The sequence below is a fragment of the Nerophis ophidion genome, linkage group LG10 (genome assembly GCF_033978795.1).
Source record: "Nerophis ophidion isolate RoL-2023_Sa linkage group LG10, RoL_Noph_v1.0, whole genome shotgun sequence".
In the NCBI taxonomy this organism is placed as follows: Eukaryota; Metazoa; Chordata; class Actinopteri; order Syngnathiformes; family Syngnathidae; genus Nerophis; species Nerophis ophidion.
In genome coordinates, this window is record NC_084620.1 from 38,975,841 (window position 1) to 38,996,612 (window position 20,772).

General features: G+C 43.3%; 1 protein-coding gene across 1 annotated transcript in view; it reads right to left on the reverse strand.

The window, feature by feature from the left end:
• The window catches only part of LOC133560789 (pyruvate carboxylase, mitochondrial-like), a 692,938-nt gene that overhangs the window by 8,692 nt on the left and 663,474 nt on the right, over window positions 1-20,772 (reverse strand). Inside the window, exons 25-26 of the mRNA XM_061913719.1 lie at window positions 9,410-9,550; window positions 8,930-9,031 (exon numbers count right to left, since the gene is read on the reverse strand). Coding sequence (XP_061769703.1) covers window positions 8,930-9,031; window positions 9,410-9,550 — 243 coding nt within the window. The remainder of the gene's footprint in view (window positions 1-8,929; window positions 9,032-9,409; window positions 9,551-20,772) is intronic.

The window sequence follows — 20,772 nt, forward strand, 5'->3', positions numbered from 1 at the left end:
TAACTACAGTTGGTCGCTACATCTGTAATTGCAAGTTGAAACTCTACTATACAAAGCCAAACCCATTTATCAACAATATCCTGAAACGCCACCATTTATCAACAATATCCTGAAACGCCACCGGCTTGGCTGGGCCCGAGCTCACCTAAGATGGACTAATGCAAATTGGAAAGGTGTTCTGTGGTCTGACGAGTCCGCATTTCCAATTATATTTGGAAACAGAGGTCTGTGGTGTCCTCCAGAAAAAAGAGGAAAATAACCATTCGGATTGTTATAGGCACAAAGTTCAATAGCCAGCATCTGTGATGGTATGGGGGTGTATTAGTGCCCAAGGCATGGCTAACTTACACATCTGTGAAGGCACCATTAATGCTGAAAGGTCCATACAGGTTTTGGAGCAACATATGTTGTCATCCACGCAACGTTATCATGGACGCCCCTGCTTATTTCAGCAAGGCAAGTGTTACAGCAGCGTGGTTTCGTAAAAAAAAGAGTGTGGGTACTTTCCTGGCCCGCCTGCAGTCCAGACCTGTCTCCCATCGAAAATTTGTGGCGCATTATGAAGCGTAAAATACGACAGCGGAGTGTTGAACGACTGAAGATCTACATAAAACAAGAATGGGAAAGAATTCCACTTTCAAAGATTAGTTTCCTCAGTTCCCAAACGTTTATTGAGTGTTGTTAAAAGAAAAGGTGATGTAACACAGTGGTGAACATGCCATTTCCCAACTACGTTGGCAGGTGTTGCAGCCATGAAATTCTAATTATTATTTGCAAAAAAAAATAAAGTTTATGAGTTTGAACATCAAATATCTTGTCTTTGTAGTGCATTCAATTGAATATGGGTTGAAAAGGATTCGCAAATCATTGTATTCCGTTTATATTTACATTTAACAAAATTTCCCAACTCATATGGAAACGGGCTTTGTATATAAACTGATACATTTGACCAAAAAAAAGCAGCACATAAGCACTGAAACAATGAAGGCCTGATTTAGTAAAGGTCTGCGTGTACTAAAACATGTGCAAACCTGATAGTACACGCAAAGCTCATCTACTTTACACGTGCAGTGGATTGCGTCTGTTAAGTGAGCAGAATAAGGCGTGCAATTCACTCTGCGTCTCTTATCTTTATTAATATGCAAAATATATGCTGAACATCAAACGTCAACAATATTTGGAGGAGAAGATACAAATAGAATTATTTGTGTTTTATCATCACACCGTTTTGTGTTTTGTTTTTTTGCAGGTGTGGAAAGCACGGCTACAGGATCAGTGCTGACATACGATGCACGGTCAAAAAGAAAAAAATATCAGCCATATTGTCTATTCAGCAACATCATTTTATAACTTTAAACCTGCTAGAGCAGTGTTTTTCAAAATTTTTTGAGGCAAGGCGCATTTTTTTAATTTAAAATTACGGAGGCACACCACCAGCAGAAAACGTTAAAAAATGATACTCCACCAGGTTGTCGTGCCTTATTTTGAGGTTGTTGGTGTTTTCCTGTGCTTTAGTTCTTGTCTTGCGTGGTTATTTTGGTGGCCCTTCCTGTTTTGTTGGTGTTTTCCTGCAGCAGTTTCATGTTTTCATTCGAGCGCTATTCCCCGCACCTGCTTTGTTTTAGCAAGCAAGACTATTTAAGTTGTTGCTATCCTTGGTGTGGACAATGTTGATTGTCATGTCATAACGTTTTTGTCGACGCCGTAAGTTTTTGCTGTCGTCCAGCATTCTGTTTCTGTTTACTTTGTAGCCAGTTCAGTTTTACTTTTGTCTTGCATAGCCATTGCCTTTTCCTTTCCCGTTTGTTCATTTTTGGTTTAAGCATTACATACCTTTTTACCTGCACAATGCCTCCCGCTGTAGTCTGCGCATTAAGTACCTGCTGCCACCTACTGACCTGGAGTATTACGTGGTTACCCTGCCAAGTTTTTACACAGAAGATACATTATTTGCAGATTATAATTATTGATTTGCAAAAAAAAAATGTTTTGGACCAATTAGGTGAAGTTGCATTATTTCCCACGGCACACCCGACAATATGAAAATCACTGTGCTAGAGGACTTAAAGGGGAACATTATCACCAAACCTATGCAAGCGTCAATATATACCTTGATGTTGCAGAAAAAAAGACCATGTATTTTTTTAACCGATTTCCGAACTCTAAATGGGTGAATTTTGGCAAATTAAACGCCTTTCTGTTTATCGGTCTTTTAGCGATGACGTCAGAACGTGACGTCACTGAGGTAACACACCCGCCATATTCATTTTCACATTACAAACACCGGGTCTCAGCTCTGTTATTTTCTGTTTTTTCGACTATTTTTTGGAACCTTGGAGACATCATGCCTCGTCGGTGTGTTGTCGGAGGGTGTAACAACACTAACAGGGAGGGATTCAAGTTGCACCACTGGCAAGAAATCTGCCGCCAGACCCCCATTGAATTTGCCATAGTGTCTGCACATTTGACCGGCGATGCTAAGACAGACATGGCACAGAGATGTTTGGATAACCTGCAGATATACATTTGCAACGATTAAGTCAACAAAATCACAAAGGTGAGTTTTGTTGATGTTGTTGACTTATGTGCTAATTAGACATATTTGGTCACGGCATGACTGCCAGCTAATCGATGCTAACATGCTATGCTAATCGATGCTAACATGCTATTTACGCTAGCTGTATGTACATTTGAAACTAGATACCCACATTTAATGCAAAACAAACACTTACCAATCGACGGATTTAATTGCTCCAGTGTCACAAGATGCGAAAGTCCTGATCGTTTGGTCCGCACATTTCACCGGCGATGCTAATAAGCTAGGGGTCACTTCATTAGGTACACCCACGCTATGGCCGAATAGCGTCAATAGCTATTCGCTCAATAGCTTCAATTTCTTCTTCAATTTCGTTTTCGCTATCCGCCTCCATACTCCGACCATCTGTTTCAATACATGCGTAATCTGTTGAATCGCTTAAGCCGCTGAAATCCGAGTCTGAATCCGAGCTAATGTCGCTATATCTTGCTGTGGTAACCGCCATGTTGTTTGTATTGGCAGCCCTGTATGACGTCACAGGGAAATGGATAGTGGTTTCGAAAATAGCGAAAATAATCGACTTTAAAGCTTTATTTAGGGATATTCCGGGACCGGTAAAATGTTGAAAAAAACTTCAAAAAATACAACAAGCCACTGGGAACTAATTTTTATTGTTTTTAACCCTTTTGAAATTGTGATAATGTTCCCCTTTATAGGGCTGATTAATATGACTTTGATTGATTCTTTTTAGGGTCATTTAGTGTTTTGTTTTTTTAATGCCATCCATCCATTCTTTCATTTTCTACCGCTTGTCCCTTTTGGGTTCGCTGGTGCCTATCTCAGCTACAATCGGGCGGAAGGCGTGTACACCCTGGACAAGTAACCACCTCATCGCAGGGATTTTTTTTATGACGGTGATTTATTATTTATTAATATATATATTATTTCCTAAATAAAAAAAGCTTATTTAAGTATGCATTTTTTTCCAACCTCAGCAGAGTAAGTGCAGCCTCTCTTCAATGAGTGCACCTTCAGGGGGAAAAAAAAAAGGTTTCAATGTAGATGCACAGGTGGACTGCTTTTAAATGCCCATAAAAAGTGGTACATGCCTCTTGCATGTTAGAAAACACGAATGTGCAGTAAATGAGTGTCACCGTGGTGATACTCCTTATAGTACACGCAAAATCCTCATTTAAATAAGCCGGTCTGCACCACTTTACAATTGCACACGCAGTCTTAGTAAATCACCAGCAACACGCCCACTAATAGTACGCACTTTTTAATAGATTCCTCACGCCGCATAGCAAGTGGTATTTGGATCTTAGTAAATCAGGCCCCAAGTCATGTCAGATCTGGTCAGAGACACAGCATGCTTGAAGAACTTGCAAGCACCTTTCCATTTAGTGCCTCGACAACACAGCTCACACAAACAGGTGCTCATTAATCGGAACATCTACCTTACGAGCGCCACGGCATAATAAATTAAAGCAAAGGACTATGCACTCACAAGCATGTAACCGGGATAGTATTACACAAAGTGCAATTCATGCTGGGAAGGCTGGCGTCAACTTGTGTATTGTTGTCTAATTTAAGTGTGATTGTTAGCATAAATTGTTTATTACTGTTCCCGCAGTTCAGGTACATTCAACCAACTTGTTTTAGGGCCCACATTTCCACATTTCTCTCTTCACTATTATTTTCAGTCTGAGTGCTTCTGAGAATCTGCTGTTTTTAATGACCGACTGCGAAACAGCTATTCAAATGTATTTTTAGCAATTTTTCTTGGAATCTGCTGAAAAGCCCCGCCATCTATCTGCTGTGTGTTAAATGTGTGATGTTTTTTTTTCATTTTATGTCACCGTTGTTGAACTGAGTCATCATTTCCTCCAGAAGCTCTTATCTTTGTTCATGGGATTTCGGATTAAACAGAAATTGAGCTGTTTGGCCACAATACCCAGCAATATGTTTGGAGGAAGGGCTTCACGGTGGCAGAGGGGTTAGTGCGTCTGCCTCACAATACAAGGGTCCTGCCGTCCTGGGTTTAATCCCAGGCTCGGCTCTTTCTGTGTGGAGTTTGCATGTTCTCCCCGTGAATGCGTGGGTTCCCTCCGGGTTCTCTGGCTTCCTCCCACTTCCAATGACATGCACCTGGGGATTGGCAACACTAAATTGGCCCTAGTGTGTGAATGTGAGTGTGAATGTTGTCTGTCTATCTGTGTTGGCCCTGCAATGAGGTGGTGACTTGTCCAGGGTACACCACCTTCCGCCCGAGTGTAGCTGAGATAGGCGCCAGCGCCCCCCGCGTCCCCAAAAGGGAATAAGCGGTAGAACATGGATGGATGGATGTTTGGAGGAGAAAAGGTGAGGCCTTTAATCCGAGGAACACCACGCCTACCTTCAAGCATGGTGGTGGTAGTATTATGCTCTGGGCCTGTTTTGCTGGTGCTTTACAGAGAGTAAATGGGACAAGGAAAAAGGAGGATTGCCTCCAAATTATTCAGGACAACCTAAAATCATCAGCCTGGAGGTTGGGTTTTAGGGCGCAGTTGGGTGTTCCAACAGGACAATGACCCCAAACACATGTCAAAAGTGGTAAAGGAATGGCTAAATCAGGTTAGAATTAAGGTTTTAGAATGCCCTTCCCAAAGTCCTGACTTAAATGTGTGGACAATGCTGAAGAAACAAGTCCATGTCAGAAAACCAACACATTTAGCTGAACTGCACCGATTTTGTCAAGAGGAGTGGTTAAAAATTCAACCAGAAGCTTGTGGATGGCAACCAAAAGCACCTTATTGCAGGGAAACTTGCCAAAGGACATGTAACCCAATGTTAACATTGCTGTACGTATACATTTGACCTAGCAGATTTGCTCACATTTTCAGATGACCCATAAAACAATTCATAAAAGAACCAAACTTCATGAATGTTTTTGTGACCAACAAGTATGTGCTCATATCACTCTATCACGAAAAAAATAAAAGTTGTGGAAATGATTGGAAACTCAAGACAGCCATGACATTATGTTCTTTACTAGTTTATGTCAACTTTTGACAATGACTGTATATTTACGAACCCCTATTTTGGCGAACTTTTCTGTTTGCAAACTTTTAGGCTGAGCCAAATGTGCTTCCGTGTGCGAACAATGTCTGTGCACGAACGCCTCATTCCTTCGTTGTGTGTCCCCGCCGGCAGCCATTTTGTGCTTGCTCGGATTGACAAGGCGAGGAAGGCAGGCTCCCGCAGCAGCGAGTCTCTAATTGGACAAGAGCGTTTTTTTTTCCACATTAGGAGGATAAAACTTCCTCATTTCAGTGTCTCTGTCCAGTGCACACACTTCTCTCATTTCCCCTCCTCTCACTCAGCACACCATGAGGAACAACTGTGAATTGATTTTTACTTTTTAAATATTTTTTTATTCTAGCAATATGGTTGTTCAAGTTAAGGATTTCTGTGAGACCACCAGAGAGACTTGTGTGTCCGTGTCCTTTGTACGCCCCGACACAGTTATGTTTGTTACACAAGTGTACAAACTAGTGTTGTCCCGATACCAATATTTTGGTACCGGTACCAAAATTATTTCGATACTTTTCGGTACTTTTTGTTACTTTCCTAAATAAAGGGGGCCACAAAAAAATGCCATTACTGGCTTTATTTTTAAGGAGAACATTATCACAATTTAAGAAGGGTTAAAACCAATAAAAATCAGTTCCCAGTGGCTTATTTTATTTTTCGAAGTTTTTTTCAAAATTTTACCCATCATGGAATATCCCCAAAAAAGGCTTTAAAGTGCCTGATTTTTGCTATCTTTAAATCCATCGTCCATTTTCCTGTGACGTCATTTAGTGATGCCAACATGGCGGATAGCACAGCAAGATATAGCGACATTAGCTCGGATTCAGACTCGGATTTCAGCGGCTTAAGCGATTCAACAGATTACGCATGTATTGAAACGGATGGGTGGAGTGTGGAGGCAGATAGCGAAAACGAAATTGAAGAAAAACCGAAGCTATTGAGCGAATAGCTATTGAAGCTATTCGACGATCGCCTTCTAACCAACGATTGAGTGTCGCAGGGTATCCATACGTCTCTGTGCCCTGTCTGTCTTAGCATCGCCGGTAAAATGTGCAGGAGCAACTGAAATCTGTTGATTGGTAAGTTTTTGTTTGGCATTAAATGTAGGTGGAGGGAAAGGCTGGATGCAAATATAGCTACAAATGTACATACAGCTAGCCTAAATAGCATGTTAGCATCGATTAGCTGGCAGTCATGCCGCGACCAAATATGTCTGATCAGCACATAAGTCAATAACATCAACAAAACTCACCTTTGTGATTTCGTTGACTTTATCGTTGGAAATGCATCTGCTTTGAGTGTCGCAGGGTATCCATACATCTCTGTGCCATGTCTGTTGTAGCATCGCCAATAAAATGGGCAGACGAGGGACTTTCGGAGCTTTTGACACTGGAGCAACTTAAATCCGTCGATTTGTAAGTGTTTGTTTGGCATTAAATGTGAGTGGAGGGAAAGGCTGGATGCAAATATAGCTACAAATGAGGCATGACGATGCAATATGTACATACAGCTAGCCTAAATAGTATGTCAGCATCGATTAGCATGCCGTGTTAATCGATGCACACTCCACGTGAATCAACTTGAATCCGTCCCTGATCGTGTTGTTACACCCTCCGACAATACACCGACGGGGCATGATGTCTCCAAGGTACGGAAAACAGTTGAAAAAACGGAAAAAACAGAGCTGATTTGATCGATGTTTGTAATGTGTTTGAGAAAATGGCGGATTGACTAATAGAAAAGTGTTTATTTCGCCAAAATTCACCCATTTAGAGTTCGGAAATCGGTTAAAAAAAATATATGGTCCTTTTTCTGCAACATCAAGGTATATATTGACTGTTACATAGGTCTGGTGATAATGTTACCCTTTAATAAAAAATCTCACGGTACTTTAAACATGTTTCTTATTGCAAGTTTGTCCTTATGTAAAATAGTGAACATACAAGACAACTTGTCTTTTATCAGTTATCAAGCAAACAAAGGCTCCTAATTTAGCTGCTGACATATGCAGTAACATATTAAGAACAAGTGGTAGAAAATTAATTATTAATCTACTTGTTCATTTACTGTTACTATCTGTTTACTTTCTCTTTTAACATGTTCTATCTACACTTCTGTTGAAAATGTAATACTCACTTATTCTTCTGTTGTTTGGATACTTTACATTAGTTTTGGAGGATACCACAAATTTGGGTATCAATCCGATACCAAGTCGTTACAGGATCATTCATTGCTTATATTCAAGGTCTTCATGTATCCAGGAACATATTTCCTGAGTTTATAGACACGATATACATTTAAAAAAGATTTTGTGATGCTAAAAAATATCGATGCAATCATTACTATCGAGGAACTATACCAGGGGTTGGCAACCCAAAATGTTGAAAGTGCCATGTTGGGCCAAAAATACAAAAACAACTCTGCCTTGAGCCGCAAAAATTTAAAAGCCATATTACATACAGATAGTGTGTCAAGAGATATAAATTTAATTAAGAGGACTTAAAGGAGACTAAATGAGCTCAAAAATAGCAACAAATGAGGCATAGTGATGCAATGTGTACACACAGCTGGCCTAAATAGCATGTTAGCATCGATTAGCTTGCAGTCATGCAGTGACCAAATATGTCTGATTAGCACTCCACACAAGACGATAACAGCAACGAAACTCACCTTTGTGCATTCATGCAAAATGTTAAAAGTTCGGTGGACAAAATGAGACAGAAAAAGAAGTGGCATAAAACATGTTCTAGAAAGTCGCAGACAGTTATACATGGAAACAAACCACGGTGAGTTCAATGACCGCCAAAATTAGTAGGACAAAACGGCGCTCGCCAAATACTTGAACCAGTGAAGCATGCTTAATATAAACAATGTGCTTTATAACAATTAGGGAGGTTTGTGTCATGTTTGTCCCCCTGCAGAAACCGTATTAAAACAATAAATTTATTTTTTTCCCCTCATTTTTTTCCATTTTTCATACGTTTTTGAAAAAGCTCCAGAGAGCCACTAGGGCGGTGATAAAGAAAGCCGCAGGTTGCCGACCCCCGTACTATACTAATACCGGTATACCGTACAACCCTAGTACAAACCTTCACTAAAATAGGCTGGAACCCATTATTCATATTTAAATAGTTTCTTGTGGAAAAACGATGTGATTCCTGTTCAACAACCGTTCTTGAGGTTCCACTGTGTCGCGAAGAAGAGTAACTCTCTGCCTTTTTCATTTTGTAAAAGTAGCGCTCGGCTTCAAAAAGGTTGGAGACTTTCTGGTCTAAGGTAATGTAAAAAGACCTGCTCAGGAAGAAAAGTACAAGAACTGACCTTGGATCCAACCTCCACTTTGACCTCCAGGACCTTTCCGGGCATGGGTGCGCCCACCTGACCTTTGATGGACTTCTGGGCCTTAGGATGGAACTTCATCTCCTACACAGAAAGTTGAGGATTCCGTCACTAATCAGGGACAAGGGCAATGCTTCAATTCGCCACTTCCACAGTGCAAATGTGGGGCCCAAGGACACGTGTGTGCAGCGATAGCGCACCAACCGCCCTCAATCATCGCCATTTGGCTTTTTGTTGACGGACTAACATGAGTGGTTGAAATTCATAACTAAATAGGAGAGAAGAAGAGGATAAATGCTGTTATTTCTGTATGTGCACATCCACGTTTGGGAAGCGCACGACAATACCAACATTCACGCCCTCAGCACCTAAATTGAGCACACCTTATACCTTTTGAAGTGTTCATAATTAATTGAAACAGTCGATCAGTTTAATTGACACAGTCCAGCCGTCACGGCGTACCTTCATGGCGAGCGTGTCCTTGACCAGCACGGATCTCAGCTGTCCGTTTAGCTCAAAGAAGACTTCCCGTTGACCAGCCTTGTTCAGGTCGCCCAGAGCCAGCGCCTTGATGTGCAAGATCTTCCCTCTCTCCAGCTCCACCTGCAGGCCCACAAATGATCAACTTATACCCTCATTGTTGTAAAGATTCCATCTTGCGTGTGTCAGTTTGAGTTATCGATAAACAAATATATTCAGATCTTATTTTGGTTATGTCCCAGTTTGTCCACATCCTCATCGTTATCCAATCCTCTCCCACTGTTTTTAAAGTGCTTCCGACGACACAGACTATCACCAACTATCTAACTCCACCTACAGTGGGGCAAAAAAGTATTTAGTCAGCCACCGATTGTGCAAGTTCTCCCACTTAAAATGATGACAGAGGTCTGTAATTTCCATCATAGGTACACTTCAACTGTGAGAGACAGAATGTGAACAAAAAATCCAGGAATTCACATTGTAGGAATTTTAAAGAATTTATTTGTAAATTATGGTGGAAAATAAGTATTTGATCAACCATTCAAAGCTCTCACTGATGAAAGGAGGTTTTGGCTCAAAATCTCACGATACATGGCCCCATTCATTCTTTCCTTAAAACGGATCAATCGTCTTGTTCCCTTAGCAGAAAAAAAGCCCCAAAGCATGATGTTTCCACCCCCATGCTTCACAGTAGGTATGGTGCTCTTGGGATGCAACTCATAACACATCGGGAGCCGTCACTTTTTTGCCCTTGCTATCCCGGTACTTTCCCGGCTATTATACGCCGACCGCCGTGTTGCTGTAGGGAGGAAAAGCGGAACGACACATTGCGGAAATAACATTCTCCGTGCATCGGCTAAATACAAATATATTGCACAACCCCAAACATGTCTTTTTCAAATCTTGCAGTGAAGAGAAAGGTTAGTGATGAGCAAACACAATTCCGGGAAAAGTGGGAGATACAATATTTCTCTGTTGAGAATAGGGGCAAGTGTCTTATTTGCACAGAAAGAAAAACACATTTTTAAGAAATCTTTTCTTGCGGCCCAGCCTCACCCAGACTCTTCATCCAGTGTGGCCCTCAGGTAAATTAAGTTTGAGACCCCTGCTGTAAAGTCATGTCCTTACCAGCAACGGATGCTGAGCTGTATGGGTCTGTGAAGGCTGAAGAGAAAATAAAATAACAACTTCTCCTCAAGAGTTTTCAAATGTGTGCCAATGACTTTACACATTGCAGCAGTGTTGCCATCATGCAGTTTCTCGGTGAGTGGGAACATCTCAAGGTTGCCACGCTGCACATGTTGTTACCAGAGCTGCACCTTTAAAGGGAATCCATTCTTTTTTCTTTAGCAGTGCTTGTAAGCAGGTTTTCATTTTGGCCTTGCGTCCGTGTGTTTCAGTGCATTCAGATGATGAAATATATCAGCCAGGTATGCCGGTTTTGCACGCCACTCGTTACTTGCAAGCAGCTTTGAGTAATCGGACCTCTGGTTTGTCAGAAATACTTTAAGTTCCTCCTGAGCTCATACACACGGGCAAGCAGTTTGCTGCGCGACAGCCACCGGACCTCCGTGTGGAGCAATGAGATTTTATGTCCCGTTCCCACTTCCTCACACAAAGACTGCAAATAAGCGACATTTCAAAGGTTGCGTCTTCACAAAGTTTACTATGCGCATCCAACACAGGAGCTAGATCTGCTGGTAAGGTCTTTGCAACGAGTGCCTCACGGTGCAAAAAAAAACAGTGCGGTACAATAACAACCGGGTTTCTTTCTTTGCCCCTACTTACTGCCCCTTTGAAGCGCCCGACCATCAGTGCAGACACATGTGCAGTTTTCCCCACATAAGCCCGCATTTGTCAAAAACGCTCCGACGTGACCCGAAATATTTCCTCTCCGTTTGATAATGTACTATTTTAAGACTTTATCTTTAATGGCTTCTCCATTCACAAAACACACATTGGCCGAGAGCTGACAATGTTCACTCGTACAGTTGGGCAAAAAAGTATTTAGTCAGCCACCGATTGTGCAAGTTCTCCCACTTAAAATGATGACAGAGGTCTGTAATTTTCATCATAGGTACACTTCAACTGTGAGAGACAGAATGTGAATAAAAAATCCAGGAATTCACATTGTAGGAATTTTTTAAGAATTTATTTGTAAATTATGGTGGGAAATAAGTATTTGGTCAACCATTCAAAGTCCTAACTGATCGAAGGAGGTTTTGGTTAAAAATCTCACGATACAAGGCCCCCATTCATTCTTTCCTTAACACGGATCAATCGTCCTGTCCCCTTAGCAGAAAAAACACCCCAAAGCATGATGTTTCCACCCCCATGCTTCACAGTAGGTATGGTGTTCTTGGGATGCAACTCAGTATTCTTCTTCCTCCAAACATGACGAGTTGAGTTTATACCAAAAATGGATACATGGATGAAACAGCAGAGGATTGGGAGAATGTCATGTGGTCAGATGAAACCAAAATAGAACTTTTTGGTATAAACTCAACTTGTCGTGTTTGGAGGAAGAAGAATAACCCTAACCCTAACCCTTTGGATCATGACCGACAGGATAAGATCACGGGTACAAGCGGCCGAAATTAGTTTCCTCCGCCGGGTGGCGGGGCTCTCCCTTCGATATAGGCTGAGAAGCTCTGCCATCCGGGAGGGAACTCAAAGTAAAGCCGCTGCTCCTTCATATCGAGAGGAGCCAGATGAGGTGGTTCGGGCATCTGGTCAGGGATGCCACCCGAACGCCTCCCTACGGAGGTGTTTAGGGCACATCCAACCGGTAGGAGGCCACGGGGAAGGACCCAGGACACGTTGGGAAGACTATGTCTCCCGGCTGGGCCTGGGAACGCCTCGGGATCCCCCAGGAAGAGCTGGACGAAGTGGCTGGGGAGAGAAAAAGTCTGGGTTTCCCTGCTTAGGCTGTAGCCCCCCGCGACCCGACCTCGGATAAGCAGAAGAAGATGGATGGATGGATGGATGGATGGATTGATAAAAAAAAAATAAAAATAAAAAAATAAAAAAATCGATGTTTTTAAAAATGAGAATCGATTCTGAATCGCAATGTGAGAATCGCGATTTGTATTCGAATAGATTTTTTCCCACACCTGTACTAACTAAAGTATTCAAAGCGCTTTGACACTATTTTCACATTCACACACATTCAAACACTGATGGTGGGGAGCTGCCATGCAAAACCCTAACCACGACCCATCAGGAGCAAGGGTGACATGTCTTGCTCAAGGACACAACGAATATGACAAGGTTGGCAGAAGGTGGGGATCGAACCAGGAACCCTCAGGTTGCCAACCGCGATCAGCAACATGCATGCATGTTGGACATAAACAAACTCACACTGTTAGCTACATTGTCCGCAGTTTGGTGGGCAGCGTCCTCCGACCCCTTTCAGCGTGACACTCGTTGACATTCTGAAGACCGAAGCACAAGCGGCAGCTGGAGCAGCGCCAACAATCTTCTCACTTCTCCGTCTCCCCGCCCCTCGCGTCTCATCCCCGGCCGTCCCCGAGCACCTCGGTGATGACTCGCAAAATAATGCGATCCGTGTTTTTTCGAGATGATTTCGCCCGCCAGCCTCATCAAGCCGGCGGAGCAATTAAGCCCATTGTGTCACCGGGCATAAAAAAATAAAAAAAAAACCTCACTGGCATTCGCCTCGTAAGTCATGTGAGAGCCTCTTGCGACGCCTCATTGCTGTTCTCCAAATGAAATCTCATATTTGATTGCTTCTCTTTCACCGCAGTCAAGTGCAACACACAAAATGGCCAGCCTGTCGTTTCCCTTTCTTGCTGGCAGTCAAGTGGCACATAATGATGCTCCGAGGATGCAGTCAGTGTTGCACTAATGGCGGCTCTAAAAACACAATGCTAACAACACTTTCACAGGGACTTAAACACGATGCTTAACAAGCACCTTATTAATAACCTGCCTTTGCTGACACAATGTGTGTGTGTGTGTGCGTGCATGTGTGTGTGTGTTGGCATCTGAGGAGATCACATGTGACAGGGAGCTATGTTGGTCCAAATCTAAGTTTACATTTCTGTCAAACATGATTACTATGACGGTGAGTCACCAGCAGAAGCTTTTTAGTAGCCACACCAGTGACTGACTGACAGCGTGAGAGAGTGTGTGTGTGTGTGTGTGTGTGTGTGTGTGTGTGCGTGTGTGTGTGTGTGTGTGTGTGTGTGTGTGTGTGTGTGTGCGAGGCTATGTTTAACAAGATTTGCAACAGACTCCAAATGAAGTGTGAGACTGTGCCAGATGCTCCTCGCCGTCTCCTTCCCCCCAAAATGTCAACAACTTGAGGCTTCCGATGTTGCGCTCCGACACGCAGTGATGGAGCCTGGCCTAAACGTGCCAACGTCACAAACTATTTGCCGAGCGGCGTGGGGGACGAGCCAGACCCTAACCGGACCTTTCGGACGATCGTGCGCTTGCTTCAAGGCGGCTGCAAAGAGGACGACGTACGAATTGGAAGCACGTGAGAATTGGAGAGAGGCTGTCGTTTAAAAAAATTCATCCGGGCATCTATTTTCTTCCGCTTATCCAAGGTCGGGTCGCAGGGGCAGCAGCCTAACCCTTGTGTGGTGTTCGGGTCTGTGGGACCCGTTTTCGTTTTTCATTAAAAAGAAAAATGACACATTTAATTATTTTTTCAAACTGAGACTCCCTGACTTTGCCTCATTTTCTTTGAATCAGAATACATATCTAATGACCACACACCATACCCCCCCCCCCCTTGTTACCACACACACATTATGTATGTGTTACCTTCTTGAGACCTCCGATAAATGCCTACCTCTTTAGGACCACCCTTTCGAGACATATAAAAATGTGTATTTCCAACATTAATAATATATACATACTATGCAAATATAAAAAAGGTAACCTTTTAGTTAATTTTTTTTTTTCTGAATTTTTTGTTTGTAATTGGTTTCTTATCTTCATTATTTACTTCAAGTTATTACAATATGTCTCTATATGCATATTCTTTTTTAATTTTTTTTATTAATTTTGGCAATAGGGGGTGCATTTCAATTTCTTACACACACTTGTTATTTCGTATGTTGACCAGAGGGGGAGCACTTTTAACACCGACGCACAGTCAATTTGAAAAATTCCTTCTTTTTGGGACCACCCTAATTTTGATGTAGTTCACCACCAGGGGTGCAAATGAGACATTGTCTATTAGATGCAATGGTTTTTCCGTATTGGGACTATGGTTTATGTCCTAACTTGTTCACCGGTCCTCGTATGGACGATACTTTTCCTTGTTTATGTCTCAAGAAGGGTTGAAATACAAGAACACAAACACAAACATACACACACACAAACACACGCGCAGACACACATTCTTGTATTTGTTATTTCTTGAGACCTCCGATAAATGCCTACCTCTTTAAGACCACCCTTTCTAGACATATAAAGATTTGTATTTCCAACATTAATAATATATACATACTATGCAAATATAAAAAAGGTAACCTTTTAGTTAATTATTTTTTTTCTGAATTTTTGTTTGTAATTGGTTTCTAATCTTCATTATTTACTTCATTATTACAGTATGTCTCTAGATGTATATTAATTCTTTTTATTTTTATTAATTTTGGCCAAAGGGGGCGCATTTCAATTTCTTACACACACTTGTTATTTCATATGTTGACCAGAGGAGGGACGCACAGTCAATATGAAAAATCCCTCCTTTTTAGGACCACCTTAATTTTGATGGATTCCACCAGCAGGGGTGCAAATGACGCATTCTTTATTAGATGCAATTGTTTTTCCGTATTATTGGGACCATGATCTGAGTCCTAACTTGTTCACCAGTCCTCATATGGACTGTACTTTTCCTTGTTGATGTCTCAAGAAGTGTAGAAATAAGAAATACAACACACACACACACACACACACACACACACACACACACACACACACACACACACACACACACACACACACACACACACACACACACACAGACAGGGGGGATGTTAGGTCAAATGCTGCTGCTCCTTGGGGTTCTCCAGAGTCTCTTATTAGTTTGGCTAATTTCACATAACCTGACAGAGGATTCATTAAACAAGGAATGAGCAGCTGCATGGGACATCGAGATACCTTAGAAGCACGTGCGGCTCACAAGTGCTGACCCGGCAGAAGGAGAGACAGAGTGTCGGTAAACACAACATCAGAGGGTCAAATGTGCGAGAAAATGAGAGCAGACAGTGTTGACAAACAATGTTGCAACCTTGTGTGGGAACCGCGGGTGCAGAAACACAAAAGAAAAATCCCTGTGGGACGCAGAAACCGTCAGGGAAATTTTCCGTGCAACTTTTATATTGTTGTTTCTCAGCCAGCGTTTGTGGGTCTGAAGGACCCGTTGCATTTTGTGGCTTTTAATGCCTCGCAATCAAACAATTTTGTTATAAAATACTGAACAGTTGTTTACCTTATCCCAATAAACATCTGTTCAGTATTTTATCAGACCCACAAACACTGGCTGAGTAACAACAATATGAACGTTACACAAGGGTTAAGCAGGGATGTCCAGACTTCCCTCTCCCCAGCAACTTCGGCCAGCTCCTCCTGGGGGATCAGAATCCAAATCAGAATCAGAATAGTTTTTAATAGTTTGAGAACGGGTTCACAAACTAGGATTTTTTCTTGGTACAATCGTGCAACATAGAAGACATATAACACAGAATAGGTAATAAGATGAGCTGTAAGTGAGCTATCAGATCTTGTTCTTGTTCATGTGTCTGATGGCCGAGGGGAAAACCTGTTCAGGTGGCGGGAGGTGGGGTTCTGGATGGACCGTAGTCTCTTCCCTGAGAGGAGAGGGGAGAATAGTTTGTGTCCAGGGTGAGAAGAGTCAGCTGTGATCCGTTCCACACGCCTCCTGGTCCTGGAGGAGAACATGTCCTGGAGGGATGGGAGCTTGCAGCCAATCACCTTCTCAGCAGCACGTACGATGCGCTGCAGTCGATGCTTATCCTGGACTGTAGCGCCGGGGGACCACACGGTGATGGAGAAGGTGAGGATGGACTCGATGATGGCTGAATAAAACTGCACCAGCATATTGGTCGGCACCCTAAGTCTCCTCAGCTGCCGCAGGGAGTACAACCATATGCTTCAGGATGAAGTGGAAGGCCAGGTTCACTGCATCATCCACGGACCTGTTGGCTCTGTAGACGAACTGCAGTGGGTCCAGTAAGGGGGCGGTGATGTCCTTGAGGTGGGGCAGTGCCAAGCGCTCAAAGGATTTCATGACCAACCGGCCTGTAGTCATTGAGTCTTGTGATCCATGCTTTCTTGGGGACAGGGACAATGGTGGATGTCTTAAAGCAGGACGGCACGCGGCATAACTCCAGAAGTGTTAAAAATGTCAGTGAAGACAGGAGCCAGCTGATCTGCGCAGTGTCTGAGGGTGAATGGGGAGACACTATCCGGCACGGGGGCCTTCCATGTGTTCAGCTTCAAGAACTGCCGGCGTATATCCTTCTCTTGGATGGAGAGCGCCTTTAAAGTCCTGTAATGTTCTTGGAGTCCTGTGATGTCCTTGTAGTCCTTTAAATATTTTAATGGAGTTCAGGCGTTGGTGGGGAGGCTGATGGTGATGGGAGCAGAGCTTTGATGAGCTGAAGGCCGTTCATGACGACAGTAATGTATGTTGAGGCCCTGAGCGAGAGTCCGGTCATTCAGGGCCTGTGGGGCTTAGAGCTTATAGTTCGTAAGGGCCCTTAGCCCTCTCCAAACGGCCGTAGAATCACTGGAGCGGAACTGTTCCTGTAGACGGTTAGAGTACACAGATTTAGCTTTCTCCACTTCCCTATTGCAGTTGTACTTCGCTTCTCTGTAGGTACTCCGGTCCCCACTTTTCCACGCAGCCTCCTTCTTCCTGCGCAGCTGTTGGAACTTGGGTGTGAACCAGGGCTTGTTGTTGTTATAACAAGACCTGGTGCGCGTTGAAATGATGCGTGCATCATTGAATTGAATGTATGAGGTCACAGTGTCCGTATACTCGTCCAGATTGGCCGTGGCGGCTCCAATTGCCTCCCAGTCTGTCGTCTCTAAACATGCACGCAGCTCCTCTACAGCTTCAGCGGTGAAACAGTTAATGGTTCTCATAATAGGTTTGGCCAGTTTCAGTCTATGTCTGTATGAAGGGATTAAGTGCACCAACACGTGATCTGATAGTCCAAGAGCCTTACTTATTGTGGTGTAACAGTGATCCAAAGTGTTCTCCTCTTTGGTCGGGCATTTAATAAACTGCCTATACTTGGGTAATTCCTGGCTCAAATTTCCCTTGTTGAAGTCACCAAACACGATAACAAAAGGGTCCGGAAAAGACCGTTCCACATGTAAGATCTGGCCTGCAAGCATGCGCTGAGCGTCACGCACCTCCGCGCTGGGCGTTATGTAGGCAGCCACCAGAATGAATGAAACAATCTCACGCGGTGAGTAAAAGGGCTTACAGTGAATATTCCAGAGCAGGAGAGCAGTGTTGGGATATCACTGTCATGTCTGTACACCAGTTGTTGTTGACGAAGAGGCAGACTCCACCGCCTCTTGTTTTGCCGAAGAACCCCAGGTCCTGCTCCGCGCAGAGAAGATGAAAGCCCTCCAGTTGGACCGCGCTGTCCGGGACACTCACGCTCAGCCACGTCTCCGTGAAGCTCAAAACACAAGATGAGGAAAAGTCCTTGTTTCTTCTGATCAGCAAGGCTAGCTTGTCCATCTTGTTGGCAAGTGAGCGGATGTTAGAGAGAAAGATGCCAGGTGAGGGCGTGCGTAATCCTCGTCTGCGTAGACGGACAAGGGCGCCCGCTCTTTTTCCTCTTTGGTGTGGTTTCGCTGTTTTTAACAGTGGACCAAATCCGCAGCTGACGCTAAGATGACCGGTAATAAGTCCGTTGGGGTGATTGATCCGATATTCAGTAGCTTTTCTTGGGTGTAGGAACACGTGGACACACAATTTACGCAGAAAAACAAACAAATCAGAGCGCACGAGAGCACCGAGGCAGCCGTGATCGGCGCCATGATGATCAAAGTCCTGAGGCGTTCCCAGGCCAGCCGGGAGACATAGTCTTCCAAACGTGTCCTGGGTCTTCCCCGTGGACTCCTGCTGGTCGGACGTGCCCTAAACACCGCCTTCGGGGGCGTTCAGGTGCCATCCTGACCAAATGCCCGAACCACTTCATCTGGCTCCTCTCGAGCTCCCCCCGGATGACAGAGCTTCTCACCCTATCTCTAAGGGAGATAGGGTAAGCTTGTACTCATGATCTCGTTTTTTGGTCATAACCCAAAGCTCAAGACCATAAGTGAGGATGGGAACGTGGATCAACCGGTAAATTGAGAGCTTTGCCTTCCGGCTCAGCTCATTCTTTACCACAACGGATCGATACAGTGTCCGCATTACTGAAGACGCTGCACCGATCCGCCTGTCGATCTCAGGATCCACTTTTCCCTCACCCGTGAACAAGACTCCGAGGCACTTGAACTCAAAAATGTGAACTCTTCATAAACAATGCAAGTTTTATTTTCCGTACTTTGGAATTTATTGGAAAAGGCAACGCTTTGACCACGTTGTCAAGTGGAAGCTTTATTTACAAACCCCTCGTTGCACAAACGTTCAGATTTACGAACCACAGACCAAATAAACAGATGCTTTGCTGTACGGACCTTGTCTTTTTTGTTAAAATAAAGCCAATATTGCAATTTTTTCTGGTTCCCTTTATTAAGAAAAGTATTGAAATAATTTGAGTACCGGTATACATTACAACAACAGCGTAATGTTACAGTGGCCAAGATATGAAATATGCCTTGTTTTTAATGAATACTTCAGCCTACTGTGCTACTGTATTGTAATTAAAGTTAAAGTACCAATGATTGTCACACACACACTAGGTGTGGTGAAATTGGTCCTCTGCATTTGACCCATCCCCTTGTTCACCCCCTGGGGAGGTGAGAGGAGCAGTGAGCAGCAGGATGGCCGCGCCCAGGAATCATTTTTGGTGATTCAACCCCCAATTCCAACCCTAGATGCTGAGTGCCAAGCAGGGAGGTAATGGGTCCCACTTTTATAGTCTTTGGTATGACTCAGCTGGGGTTTCAACTCACGACCTACCGATCTCAGGGCGAACACTCTAACCACAAGGCCACTGAGCCGACTGATGTAGGTCAATATGTTGGTACTTTGAGAGCTAAGCCTTTTCTGAAGTGGTCCATGGTGGAATTTTTTTTAAAACCTACTGGTGTAAACCATTTTTGTTGTACCACAGAAAACGACCAGTGATTGACAACCGACGAGAAGACATTCCGGAGAAGCAGCACAAACAACATGAAAAGTTTTTTTTTCCCCCTCACATCCTTCCACCGGCCAATAAAGCGCCGCCGCTACAAAGCAAAAACAAGCTGTCACTTTTCTGACGCACTTTTAGTCCGTCTATCGCTGCTCGCTCGTGTTAATAGGACCCGATCTAGCGGGAATACCCATTGCCAGTACAACAAAAGGAAAGTACGGTTTTTTTTTGCTGGAGAAGAATGACAAGCAAGAAGATGAAGAAAAAAAGGGCCAGTCATGGGGAAAGGTGTGGAAAAGGAACCTGCAAAGGTTGGACAGACAACGTCTGATAATGAAGTGTTGTTTTTTCATTAGAGTCTTTTTAGGATAAACACACACTTGTATGTACAAATATTGTGACTTTTCGTTCAATATACAGCTTGCTGTGATGGACAAGAGACAGCAAAGGAGGGCTTGTGTTGGAGTGTTGGTCAATAGCATATGTGAGCGATCAATGCAGCTGCTAAATCTTTGATAACACAGCAGCAATGTAGTGCTGCTCCTCGGGTCCCGAGCAATATAAAAATCAATTAACACCAACCTGCAGCCGTTCTGCTGCCGTGAAATGAAACACGTTCACCTTTGGCCGCTCTCTATAACTGTGTGTGTGTGTGCGTAATGAGTGTATGAAATGAGAATATTGATTAGCATCAAACAGAGAAATTATTCATCAAGACGGATGTGCATGTGTTCACTTCACAAATGAGGCCTAAATATTGCAGCAGTAGCATGAAAGCAATGAAAGATTGATGGCTGGCAGACGTGAGCAAATTCTACATCTCTTTCAAAAACACAAAAGTAAACTTCCTCTATTTTTGCAGTGCATTAAGTGCTGCAATATACAGCGTACTTGCCAACCTGAAGACCTCCGAATTCGGGAGATTGGGAGGGTGAGGGTCTATGGGAGTATATTTATAGCGAGAATTCACTGAAGTATTTATTATATATATATATATATATATATATATATATATATATATAT